Below are 12,779 nucleotides of genomic sequence, written 5' to 3'. Positions count from 1 at the left end.
AGGAGGAGAAGGGGACGACAGAGGATGAGATGGCTGGATGGCATCACCAACTCGATGGACATGAGCTTGGGTGAACTCCAGGAGTTGGTGATAGACAGGGAGGCCTGGCGTGCTACAATTCATGGGGTCGCAAAGAGTTGGACACGACGGAGTGACTGAACTGAACTGAACGAATAAAATAGTCAATGTTTGAAGATCACCAACAGTTGCTACCTTCACAAAAAGAGAGATACCAGGTATTACGTACCTCATGATGAAAGTATACACCACTGTTTATTAAGTAGTCTTACTATTTTTATATACTAAAGAGGCAGAGAAAAAGAGAGAACCTGGATGTGATGAAGCCTCTAGCTCTAAGCACCATCGTACAAGAAACAAAAGAGACAGAAGAAAATGTCAGACACCACCATAGGAATACAGTCAGTAAAATAAAATCACAGGAAACTCTATTGAACAAGTAAACTGACTTATTTAACAAAAAAATCAAAGGGGGAAAAAAGAGCAAACTGAAGGGAAACCCTTTGTATTAAAAGAAACTTTAAAGACATACCAATTAACTGGCAATGCATGGGCCTTATTTGAATCCCAATTCAAATAAACCATAATAAAAACATTTGGAAACAATTTAAGATAATTAAGACAATGTTTAAGACAATCAAGGCAATAGAAATATTGACTGGATGTTTGATTATATTAATTATTGATTTCTTAAATCTATGCTAATATTTTGGTTATTTTTGTTAAAAAGTAAATCCTTATATGTTTTCAACTTGTAAAAATTATATTCACAATCTTTTAAAAAGTAGTCTTTATCTTTTTGAGATATGTATGGAATATTGTCAGGTGAAATGATATTATGACTAGCATTATGATTTCATGCAAAGAGGTGGCAACGTTTACAATATAAGACTGGACATGTACTGATCAATGTTGAAGCTGGTGATGGGGTACACAAGTCTCATTATCTTTTCTATCTTTGTATATGTTTGAAATTTTCCATAAAAAAGTGTTTTTTTTTAATTCTGCATTTATTATGCTTAATATTTAGACCAAATGACATGACACATTCCAGAACGTGGTGTAAAAACCCAAGCACATCCCAACAGTAAGCGATGGGCACCATTGTCTACCACTGACCCCTTGAGGGCTAAAGGCCAGCAAGGCAGTCTCTGGCCATTACCTCCTGCACCTGTTTCTAAAGGCACAAAGAGTAGCCAAGGTCATTGTCGCACAAGGGTCCCAAGGGTCCTCAAGGCAAAAGTCAAGGGGGGAAGGGTCCTGATGGATATTTTCCCCAGGAGCCCAGGGATGAGAATCCCACCTTCCTCTCCATCCTCACAGGACTCCCAGCCCCTTGGATTTCCCCTCCCATGTGGGAAACCCACACTCACATCATTCTCCGAGGTCCCACAGAGGATGCAGGACTTGCATTCTATGCACTGCCACTTGTAGGTCTTGACAGCCTCGGTCATGTTCAGGGTGAACTGCAGGCAGGTGGGGTGACCTGGAGGAAGCAGAAATGGCAGCATTAAGGCCAGGGGTCTGACCTGTCACCCCCTCAACACAACATTATGCCTCACTTGGAGGGAGGGTGGGGTAGCATGTGTTGGGAAGCAAACTGGGGGCCTGGACGGGACCCTACCCGCCCTCTTCACCACCACCCACAGTTACAGTAGATCAACGCCCAAAGAGAGGAGTGAGGATTAACCCTTTGCTGGGGGGAGATGTCACCCAAGTCCTCTTGCCCTAAAAGCCGCGTCCCCCCAGAGGTGTAACCAGTTGATGAGGACAGAAAGTGGTGATCATAGAGAATGAGAAAGGAAATCACACAGCACAAGGCGATGCTATGAGAGTCAGCAACATCATCTCCCCAGCATCAGCTGTGGTGGCAGCAACATAAGAGCTATTTGGAGTTGATCCTTCTGACCTGCAAAGTTGTTCATGCTGCCTCAGGGTACAGGGGAAGAGACCAGAGAGCATGTGAGCCTCCCAGGGACAGAGCTCAGGGGCACTGGAAGGCTCTGCACTGCCACCTAAAGTGTCCCTCCGTGCCCACGACCAGGGGACCAGCAGAAGTCCACACCCTGCACAGGAATAGCAGGGAGGCTGGAGAAGTAGAGCATCATTGCAAGGATGTCCATGTCTGTCCTGAACTCTTCTCTTCATCCCAAATATCATGTCAGCCAAGCCAATAGCAAGAGCAGGGAGGGACATTAATGTGACCTTAGAGCACCCAGCCCCGGTGGTCCTACACCAGAGGCTTGGCCTGCAGGGCTGAGCTCTACCCTCAGTTACAGCTCACCCAAAAGACAGAGGCCAGCAGCGAGAGAACAACTGTGAGCCCCAGAATGCGAAGCCTTTGACCTTCTGTTTGACAGGGACGGGAAAACTGGACGAGGTCCCCAGGTCACTCAGGGTTGTGAATCAGAAGGCAGAACACTCAGGGTGAAGCCTGTTACAGACACTGTCACAAAAGAATGGACAGTTTGCCTATTGCTGGGGGTTCACCCTTCTCCAGAGCTTCCAACTCTGCCAAATCCACCATATCATGCATTGCTTGGCCTCTATCACATGAAGGATTGTAAGCTTCCAAAGGAGAAGAGTATAGATGGGCCTCCAATTAGAGGCAGTTCTACCAACCCAGTGTCCCCCACAGAGAATCAAGATCTACATGGTAACACCACTCCTTGGCAAAGTCACAACTCAGCAGGAGACCCCCATTTCCCCTTTTCCATATTCTCACAAAGCTGGTTCCATCATGGTCCTTTGGGGGACATTCTGTCCATTCAGTCAACAGACAAACCCTTCAGATCTGGGGCCCCAGCGACACACACCACACCGAGCTATCTCTGAGAGTGAGAGTGGAGACTCGTGTTGAGGGAAGCTGGGGACACTTCACAAACAGCAGGTGGGAACATTGAGGTGGGGAGGAGCCTAAAAGCTTTTCTAGGACTTCTCAGAGGCCATCCAAGGTAGAAACCCCCAAGGCTCTGAACCGATAACTTGCTCAAAGCAACACCATACCAGTGACCCAGGGGAGAGAGACCTTACATTAAAAGATTGGATGAACATCCAGATGATATCTGATGGCTTCTCAAAAATCTAAGGATGCTGGCCAGGGTTGTTCCCTACCCTGCTCTCTCACACGGAGTAGTGGGATGGGAATAGGAGAGAATATACCAGCTTGAGATTCTGAGTGGTCTGCGCCAGAGATGCCCATGTTTGGACACCCAGGAAGTTTGATGATTAATTCATGGAGCAGATACCTAGATTAGCAGGTTGTCATTGCCCAGTTCCACAACCTCAGTGCACACCCAGCCACACCCAGCCAGCTTCATGAACAAGGATTTATTGGACATCTGCTAGAGCAGTCACGGTCCCAGACAGAAAAGATACACTGGTGAGCAAGACCACACACATCCCTACCTCCAGATCCCTCTAGTCTGATCAGAGAGAACTCAAATTAATAAACTACACACATACCTATTTACTTACAGCTGTGTGATAAGTGCCATGAAGGAAAATCATAAGTGGCAATGAAAAATCACAGGAGGTTCGTATCTAGTCTGAGATGTCAAGGAAACCTTCTCTGAGAAAGATCTTGGAGTTGACACCTGGCAGATGAGGAGATTAGCTGGATGGGTGAGGGAGAGGATTCCGTGTGTGGAGGATGGTGCATGGAGGGGCAGGGCACTGAGCCATGGAGGAACTGGGCAAACTCAAAGGAAGGGAAAAGCCAGTAGGCAGAGGCTCACAAGCGAAGCAGGAGGGGAGGCGGGTGAGAAGCACCCGGAGACGAGCTAGAGTCAGACTACCCGGGCACGTTGTGCCCCTCATTAAGGATTTGGGGCTTTAAAACATTTAAGCCTTTGGGCAAGGCAGTGACTAGATTACTCTGTGCGTTTTTCTAAGATTATTAGATTTTTCATTTTTTTAAAAATTTTATTGGAGTATTGTTTTACATTGTTGTGTTAGTTTCTGCTGTACAGTAAAGTGAATCAGCTATACGTTTACATATATCCCCTCTTTTTTGGATTTAAAAGAGCATTCCTTCAGCAAGAGGGAAACTTTGGATGGTGAAGCAATTCTGAACCTTGATTGCAGTGGTAGTTATGTATGTGATAAGATTGCATAGAACAATAAACATACATGCATAAACACATGTGTGTGAGTATAAAACCAGTAACACGGATAAGGAGGTCTGTGATTGCATGGCTGTCAATCGCCTGGTTTATAGTGTACTGTGGAACAGAGTGTACTATGGTTCATAGTGTACCTGGTTCATAGTGTACTTACATACCTACAGAAGTACTATGGGTATGTAAGATGTTACCATCAGGGGAAATGAGCAAAGCATGCATGGGACCTCTCAGTAATGTAATTTATAACTTTCCATGTAGTTATAATTATTTCAAAGTAAAAAGTTGCAAAGATCTTTTTAAATAAGGAAAACACACAAAAAAATTGTCATCAAAAAGGAAGAAAGAAAAGGGAGGGAGGGAGGGAAAAAGGAAAGAGATGCTGTCAAAGGAAAGAATTGGGGGTGGAGGCAAAGGGAATATAAAGATTTTGTAAGAATTGTTGCCAGGAAACTAGTTTGAAGACAGATGCTGCTGGCAGGAGAAAGGCAAGCATGATGGAGGTGAAGATTTGAGAAGTATTAAAGAAATCATTGGCAGGACCTGGCTATGATTTGAAGTTTCAGAGTGTGGGAAAGAGAGATGATGAGAAGTAGTCTCAAGATTCCGACGTAAGAAAAGAGGTGGGATGCAGTGAAACTTACACAGATGAGGAAGACTATGGAAAGCACAGAGGGACCAAATGCAAGAGAGAAGCACTCTGTTTTGAGTAGGTTGAATTTGGGAAGTCTGTGATATTTAGGGTGGAAACATCAAGTGGATGAGGTCAAATACAGGGGTTTAAAGCTCAAAAGAGAAGTACAGACCAGACATATAAATTTAGGAGTTTTTGCTAAATGGGTGTGTTAATCGCTCAGTTGTGTCCAACTCTTTGCGACCCCATGGACTGTAACCCACCAGGCTCCTCTGTCCATGGGATTCTGCAGGCAAGAATACTGAAGTGGGTAGCCATTCCCTTCTCCAGGGGATCTTCCCAACTCAGGGATCAAACCCAGGCCCCCTGCATTGCAGGCAGATTCTTTATCATCTAAGCCACCAGGGAAGTTTTGCTAAATAGGCAGTCATTAAAACCATGAGAATTAATGAAATTATCTAAGAAAAGAGAAAAGAAGAGGAAAGAAGAGAGAAAAAGATCTAGTACTGAGCTTTAAAGAACTGTTTGAAGATCAAAAGAAAGAACCAACAGAGGAAATTGGAAGGATGGCCAGAGAGAGGTAAGACCAGCAAGTATGGGTCACAGTGTTCCAGAGGAGGAGAGGGTGGTCGGTCAGCTGTGTTGACTGCCAAGGTTCGTGGGTTTGTCATTGTTCAGTAAGGACCCTGAGTGAGGGCGTGTTGCCAGAGCAGAGCAGAAGCTGCTCTACTAATAATAACACCCTAAGTGGTGCTGCCTTCCCTGGAAAGGAAGGTCAGCACATTCCAGAGCGTGACCTGGAGCCCCACAGCCTGCTGGACGCCCCTGAGGGTGGGCGGTGGCGTGGCGGGGTGCAAGCTTCAGGCAGCCAACTGCACTTCACAAGTATCTACTGAACTCCAACTCTGTTCAAGACCTCTGCAACCGGTGTGCTGAGCTCTGAAGACATTTTCTAGAAGAGCTTTGGACCAGTGAATGGTAGCAAGTGGGCTTGAGAAACTCCTGTTGGAAGTCCACCCTCCCCCCCGAAAAAAAAATCCGATGGGCTTTCTCTGTATTCCTGTCTTGAGACAGTCACTAGCCTCCTCCATAAGACTTTAAACCCAAAGAATGGGAATGGAGCTCACACAGCCTCCACCCTGGGTAAAATTCAAGGCTCCGAGTCTGCTGGTCCATGGGGTTGCAAAGATTTGGACACAACTGAGCGACTCACACTTTTTCACTTTCAGAGTCGCTTCAGCTCTGCCTACAGAGCTCCTTCACTCAGAACTCAGACTCGAGTGGGAGAGGAAAGACAATGATGCAACTTCTCAGCCCGGGAGGGTAAGACGCAAAGAGGTAAGTCACCCAAGCTGCCGTTAGCAGGAGCAAACGCTACACCCAGAACTAGGTTCTGATTTCTGTGCCACCAGAACAGTTGCCTGTCTGTGCCCATCTCTACAAACTGGAGAAGGCATCTCCTTGATAAAACTGCAAGGATAAGGCTTCTTATCTACCATGGACATGACTGGAATAATGCACACTGTTGGACAAAACAAGAAGTTTCGAGGAAAACTACCAGAAGCCCAAACCTAAGTTTGACTACTAGAATTCCTTATTTAGGTCAGGACAAATTCCTAAAATCTTTAGAAGTGGGTAATGGTCTTTCCAATTCAAAGCAATAGTGGCTCAGTTGTGTCTGACTCTATGTGACCCCACGGACTATGGAATTCTCCAGGCCAGAATACTGGAGTGGGTAGCCTTTCCCTTCTCCAGGGGATCTTCCCAACCCAGGGATCGAACCTGGGTCTCCTGCATCGCAGGCGGATTCTTTACCAGCTGAGCCACCAGGGAAGCCCTTCCAATTCAAAGGTGGCACAAAATAGAGGCACACTGGCAATAAAGCAAATTATGGTCACTCACTACTTAGGGATTTCCGTCCTTATCTCTTTTGTAAAGTTAACAATCATTCTTTAATGTGCTTCCTTGGAAAATCTGAGTTTTCCATATTTCCAGTTTTCTTAAAGCAAGGAATACCTGCATTGCTATTTGAATATCCTAGTGGAGTGAAGTCGCAAAGAGTCAGACATGACTGAACATGGATGCGCGCCTAGTGGAGTGAAGGGGTAACATCCTTTCCCAGGTCCCCTGGGTGAGATGATTCAACAGGACATTTATAAGATACCAATTACCAAAATGGATTTAGAAGGTGGGGTGGTATGCATGAATCATCTTAGCCAGATCATTAAAAACAAGGCCCTTCCTAAGTGCTCCTCCAAACTGGTTCTATCAGGAGGCTTCGATAAATCTGCCCAGTTGTTTACTTGGTCCAGTGGTGAACTTTGCATAAAGAGACATTCTAAATCCAGCCCTGTGCTGTGCAGGTCACTTCAGCCATGTCCAACTCTTTGCGACTCCATGGACTGTAGCTGGTCAGGCTCCTCTGTCTTTGGGATTCTCCAGGCAAGAATACTCGAGTGGGTTGCCATGCCCTCCTCTAGGGGATCTTCCTGACCCAAGGATCAAACCTGCATTTCTTATATCTCCTGCACTGGCAGGTGGCTTCTTACCACTAGTGCCACCTGGGAAACCCTACCACCTTCCAAAACGGACCTCAATCTTCCCTACAAGCTGAAACAGAAAATGTAACCCCTGACCACCATGTCCAGAGACCTAGCTTCTGGACAGGGGTTTCAGACAACAGAGATTTGGCTTCAGGGTGCTATTTCAGCAGCTGGGTAGAAAACGGAAACCAGTGTGGTGTGAGAAGCTTCTCAGAAAGAAGACTGTTCACGAGGTTGGTATGTACGAAATTAGAGTCTCCCTAACTCAGGGGAATAAAGAAGGCAGGAGAGACTATCACACAAAGTGAAGTAAGTCATAAAGAGAAAAACAAATATCGTATACTAACGCTACATGTGGAATCTAAGAAAAAAGGGATAGATTATCTTATTTGCAAAACAGAAATAGACACACAAATATAGAGAACAAATTTATGGAAACAAAGAGGGGAAAGAAGAGGTGGGATGAATTGGGAGACTGGGATTGACTTACAGACACTATTGATACTATGCATAAAACAGACAATTAATGAGAACCCACAGTATAGCTCAGGGAACTCTATTCAGTGCTCTGTGGTGACCTAAATGGGAAGGAAATCCAAAAAAGAGGGCATGTATGTGTATGTTTAGGTGATTCACTTTGCTGTAGAAACTAATGCAACATTGTAAAGCGACTGGACTCCAATAAAAAGTAATTTTTAAAAAGAGAGAGAGAAGGCAGGCATCTGAAAACAGGAAATGCCCCCTTGCCCCCTGAAGGACACATCTCGTGTCTTTCCAGAGCGCATGTGCATAGACGCAGAGAATGTTCCAGGGACAGTGAACAGGAGCTGTGGTATTTGAGTGCGAAGGCACACAGACAAATATCCAGGCAAAACCAGTGTTAGTTTTATATTCACAGCTGCCTACTTCCACACATGCTCATACACAGCTACCCACACATATGGATATTTGCAGCATTTTAGGGGTAAAATATCTAAATATACCTTGTTGATTGAGTTCATATTACAATTGTGACTTAGATGCTCACAGAAGTTAACAGTCGGTGTCACTCTACAGGTACTCAGCACAGTGAGAGAAACACAGTTCATTTTCAACAAACCCTGGGCAAAAAGAAATCTACAAACTACTATGACATGTGTCTCTTACATTATGATCCTTATTAAAAGAGTTTTTTATTTCATTATTGCCAATATTTAATTTGGACTAGGCTAAGCCACATCACTGATTAAATTAGAGCTCCAGGAAAAAAAATTATCTCTCTAGGTATTTGCTGAAAACATAAATAAAATAGATACAAATAACTGTGGAAGTAGCATGGTCTATTATTTATTCATTGTGAAATTATAAACATCCAATTATATTTTATTACCTTATTTATCAATGTTGAACTCTTAAAAATTAATTTCTCAGGAAAGGAAAACCTAAATATCCCTGGTTCTCAGGCAAGTAACTGCAAAATTCAAATTTATGCTCCTCTGTCTCATGCCTGGTTTATAGAAATCATATTATGTAAAATATGTAGGATCAATTCCAACCTGAAATAGCACCAAAAACAAGTCTCCATAAGTATTCATTAGAAAATACTTTGGCTCAAATTTCTAGCAGTTCTCTATATTCATACACACATACAAGTTCTAATATTTACATATTGCAAAAATACATAAGAAGCTTCAGCTATAGAGAATTCATGCACAGTGCAATCAAATCTGAATCATCCACGCTAAAGAGTAATTTGAGGAGAAAAAATACTACTACCCCACCTGGGGAAACCCTCTCACTCCAATCAGACCCATTCATTTCCCCTTATTCTCTCTCTCTCCTTCCCTGTCTCTCTGTCTCTATCTCTCCCATTCTCTCTTTCTCTCCTTCTCTTTCAATCCCCCTCCACTTTGAGACCCAGTTTGTCAAAAGGAGGGAATGTGGCTCTGAGTCTTTATACTTAGTCTGTAAAGGGGGATGGAGACCAATTCTGAGCAGTCAAGAATTCAAACTTTGTGCACCTGTATTGTGACTAGCTTTTACTCAGGCACTGCTTCCCCATCTAGATTACTTCTCCAGCCCTTCTTTGCAAACCTTCTGCAATGGTCTCAGGCTCACCTCTCATCTGCCCCAGATATAACTTCTAACACTAGGACATCTACAAATCTATGACCACAATGGCATTCCAGAGACATCTGCCTGGCTCCCTTTTTCTCATCATTTTGATGTCCTTCAACAAGGATGAAGAGGAGAAAGAAAGTAGAAAGGATAAGACCAAAGTAACAAAAACACACTCAAAATAAATGATGGTGAATGCCACGGCTACCTCTTGCTGGGCTAAAACACTACCATCAGCAAGTTCAACCCATCTTAGAGGTCTGCTTATCCTCTCTCAAAGCTGTCAAACTCAAGGCACACAGGTGCCACACAGGAGGCAAGCCACAGGGATTGTAACTTCAATCACTGTCATCAATAATCATAGAAAACACATTCATGCAAGAACATTGAAAAGTGAAAGTGAAGTTGCTCAGTTGTGTCCGATTCTTTGCGATCCCATGGACTATAGCCTACGAGGTTCCTCCATCCATGGAATTTTCCAGGCAAGAGTACTGGAGTGGATCACCATTTATTAGGAGTGCTTTTAGTGGGCTAAACCATTAAGGGCTTCATATGGTGCCATTCTCAAATGGCCCTAGAAATTCCCCCAAGTTTTCATGGTCAAGTGTGGTCTGAGTAGTCTCATCTATAAACCTGCAGTTGGTCTTTGTAAAGCAAAACCAGGGGGTGGGTCAGCCTTGACCTGGTTTTATATAGCTTACCTGACTGGCCCAGGTTGTGACCAAGGCACCAGAAAGATGTCAATGACCACAGTAATGATCCCGGCGCCTCTAATTAGTCACTGCAACTGAGGACCAAGGATAATTTATTCATTTGCTCATTCCCTCAACAGTATTTGTTGACTAAATAATTGTGGCAGGCACTCTTCTAGGCACTGGGGATACAGCAGTGGGAAAATCAAAACCTGCCCTCATGGAGCAAGTACCACAATTTGAGATATGATGCAGCATCTGAGTCCCTGAGACAAGTCACTTTGTCTCTAGCACATTAGTTTTCCAACATATTAATGAAAGGATAGGACTCTACTATCCAGGAAGCTGTGACTCTGCCTATGCCACTCATCAACACTATTTTTAGAGATATTCTTGATCCAAATTTCGTCCATCTGGTTGGACAAAACAAGCCTTCTAAAGTTTGCCAGCTGATACTCAGAGTAAAAGAAACTAAGAAGGAAATGTAAATAATCAGTTCTGCTACAATTTCTGGCAACTCTTCCACTGAAATAGCCCACTCCTAGCCCACTCCTAGCCCACTCCTAGACCAATACCGTGACAAAAAGCACAAGAAATCTAGACACTGAAAGTGCTCAACTTTTCATTAATTATAACACCCAACTGATGCAATAAGTCTGCTGCTAAGTCACTTCAGTCGTGTCCGACTCTGTGCGACCCCATAGATGGCAGCCCACCAGGCTCTGCCATCCCTAGGATTCTCCAGGCAAGAACATTGGAGTGGGTTGCCATTTCCTTCTCCAATGCATGAAAGTGAAAAGTAAAAGTGAAGTCACTCCGTTGTGTCTGACTCTTCGGGACCCCATGGACTGCAGCCCACCAGGCTCCTCCATCCATGGGATTTTCCAGGCAAGAGTACTGGAGTGGGGTGCCATTGCCTTCTCCAGATGCAATAAGTCGGGCCTGTACAAATGGACTGCCAGTGAATCTGGAGGCAGCCAAGGCCTTGGAAAAGGTTTTACTCATGAGCAATACTAGATCCGGGTTGAGCTGGCTGTGTAGTGGTGGGCAGATATTTCCAGGCAGGGAGTGGAAGAAGAGAGTCACCAACATGAGCAACTCAGACTGACTCTCTTTCTAAATCTTTAGCTGGAACTGTAGACTGTAGGCAATTATCTGCCAAAGTGATGCTTGTCCCACAGCAGTGCACGGAGGCCAGCCTGAATCATCCTCCAGAGCCCAACATCAGTTTCTGCTGTGAATCTCTGACATTGGCTATGCAGTTCAGACCTCTCTGGACATCATGAGCATCCAGCCACGGGTCCTGGCTAAAGACTCTGAATTTTCTTTGGAAAAGTAAACCTGAAGAAGAAATTGTTGTACAGAGTGGAGATCCTAAAGCCTTCCTGGAGGATTTTATGGCCTCATTGATGGTAGTAGCAGAAAAGAGCAGTGATTAATCAACACTTGATTATCTGTGATCCTGCAACTGCTGATCTTCCATGAATCAGAAGATGGATTCATGGGTGGTCTAAGTTTTTGAGTTACCTAAGGAAATTTGAGATGGTATTCCATTTCTTTCTTTTGAAAATATTTCAGATCTCTACCAAGTCAAATGGAGTAGCCATCATGGTCAACAAAAGAGTTCAAAATGCAGTACTTGGATGCAATCTCAAATACGACAGAATGATCTCTGTTCATTTCCAAGGCAAACCATTCAATATCACAGTAATCCAAGTCTACACCCCAACCAGTAATGCTGAAGAAGCTAAAGTTGAACGGTTCTATGAAGACCTACAAGACCTTTTAGAACTAACACCCCAAAAAAGATGTCCTTTTCATTATAGGGGACTGGAATGCAAAAGTAGGTGGTCAAGAAACACCTGGAGTAACAGGCAAATTTGGCCTTGGAGTATGGAATGAAGCAGGGCAAAGACTAATAGAGTTTTGCCAAGAAAATGCATTGGTCATAGCAAACACCCTCTTCCAACAACACAAGAGAAGACTCTACACATGGACATCATCAGATAGTCAACACCGAAATCAGACTCATTATATTCTTTGCAGCCAAAGATGGAGAAGCTCTATACAGTCAACAAAAACAAGACCAGGAGCTGATTGTGGCTCAGATCATGAACTCCTTATTGCCAAATTCAGACTGAAAATGAAGAAAGTAGGGAAAACCACTAGACCATTCAGGTATGACCTAAATCAAATCCCTTATGATTATACAGTGGAAGTGAGAAATAGATTTAAGGGCCTAGATCTGATAGATAGAGTGCCTGATGAACTATGGACTGAGGTTTGTGACATTGTACAGGAAACAGGGGTCAAGACCATTCCCATGGAAAAGAAATGCAAAAAAGCAAAATGGCTGTCTGAGGAGGCCTTACAAATAGCTGTGAAAAGAAGAGAAGTGAAAAGCAAAGGAGAAAAGGAAAGATATAAGCATCTGAATGCAGAGTTCCAAAGAATAGCAAGAAGAGATAAGAAAGCCTTCCTCAGCAATCAATGCAAAGAAATAGAGGAAAACAACAGAATGGGAAAGACTAGAGATCTCTTCAAGAAAATTAGAGATACCAAGGGAACATTTCATGCAAAGATGGGTTCAATAAAGGACAGACATAGTATGGACCTAACAGAAGCAGAAGATAAGAAGAGGTGGCAAGAATACACAGAAGAACTGTACAAAAAA

General features: G+C 43.8%; 1 protein-coding gene across 3 annotated transcripts in view; it reads right to left on the bottom strand.

The window, feature by feature from the left end:
* DPF3 (D4, zinc and double PHD fingers, family 3) overlaps nt 1–12,779 on the bottom strand; it is a 295,296-nt gene that overhangs the window by 18,329 nt on the left and 264,188 nt on the right. For all 3 annotated transcript variants that reach the window (XM_010855808.1, XM_010855811.1, XM_010855810.1), the window contains one exon: nt 1,392–1,504. In XM_010855808.1, the coding sequence (XP_010854110.1) occupies nt 1,392–1,504 (113 nt within the window). The remainder of the gene's footprint in view (nt 1–1,391; nt 1,505–12,779) is intronic.

Source organism: Bison bison, unplaced genomic scaffold (genome assembly GCF_000754665.1).
Source record: "Bison bison bison isolate TAMUID 2011002044 unplaced genomic scaffold, Bison_UMD1.0 scf7180017864368, whole genome shotgun sequence".
In the NCBI taxonomy this organism is placed as follows: Eukaryota; Metazoa; Chordata; class Mammalia; order Artiodactyla; family Bovidae; genus Bison; species Bison bison.
This window is presented reverse-complemented; position numbering and strand designations above follow the sequence as displayed.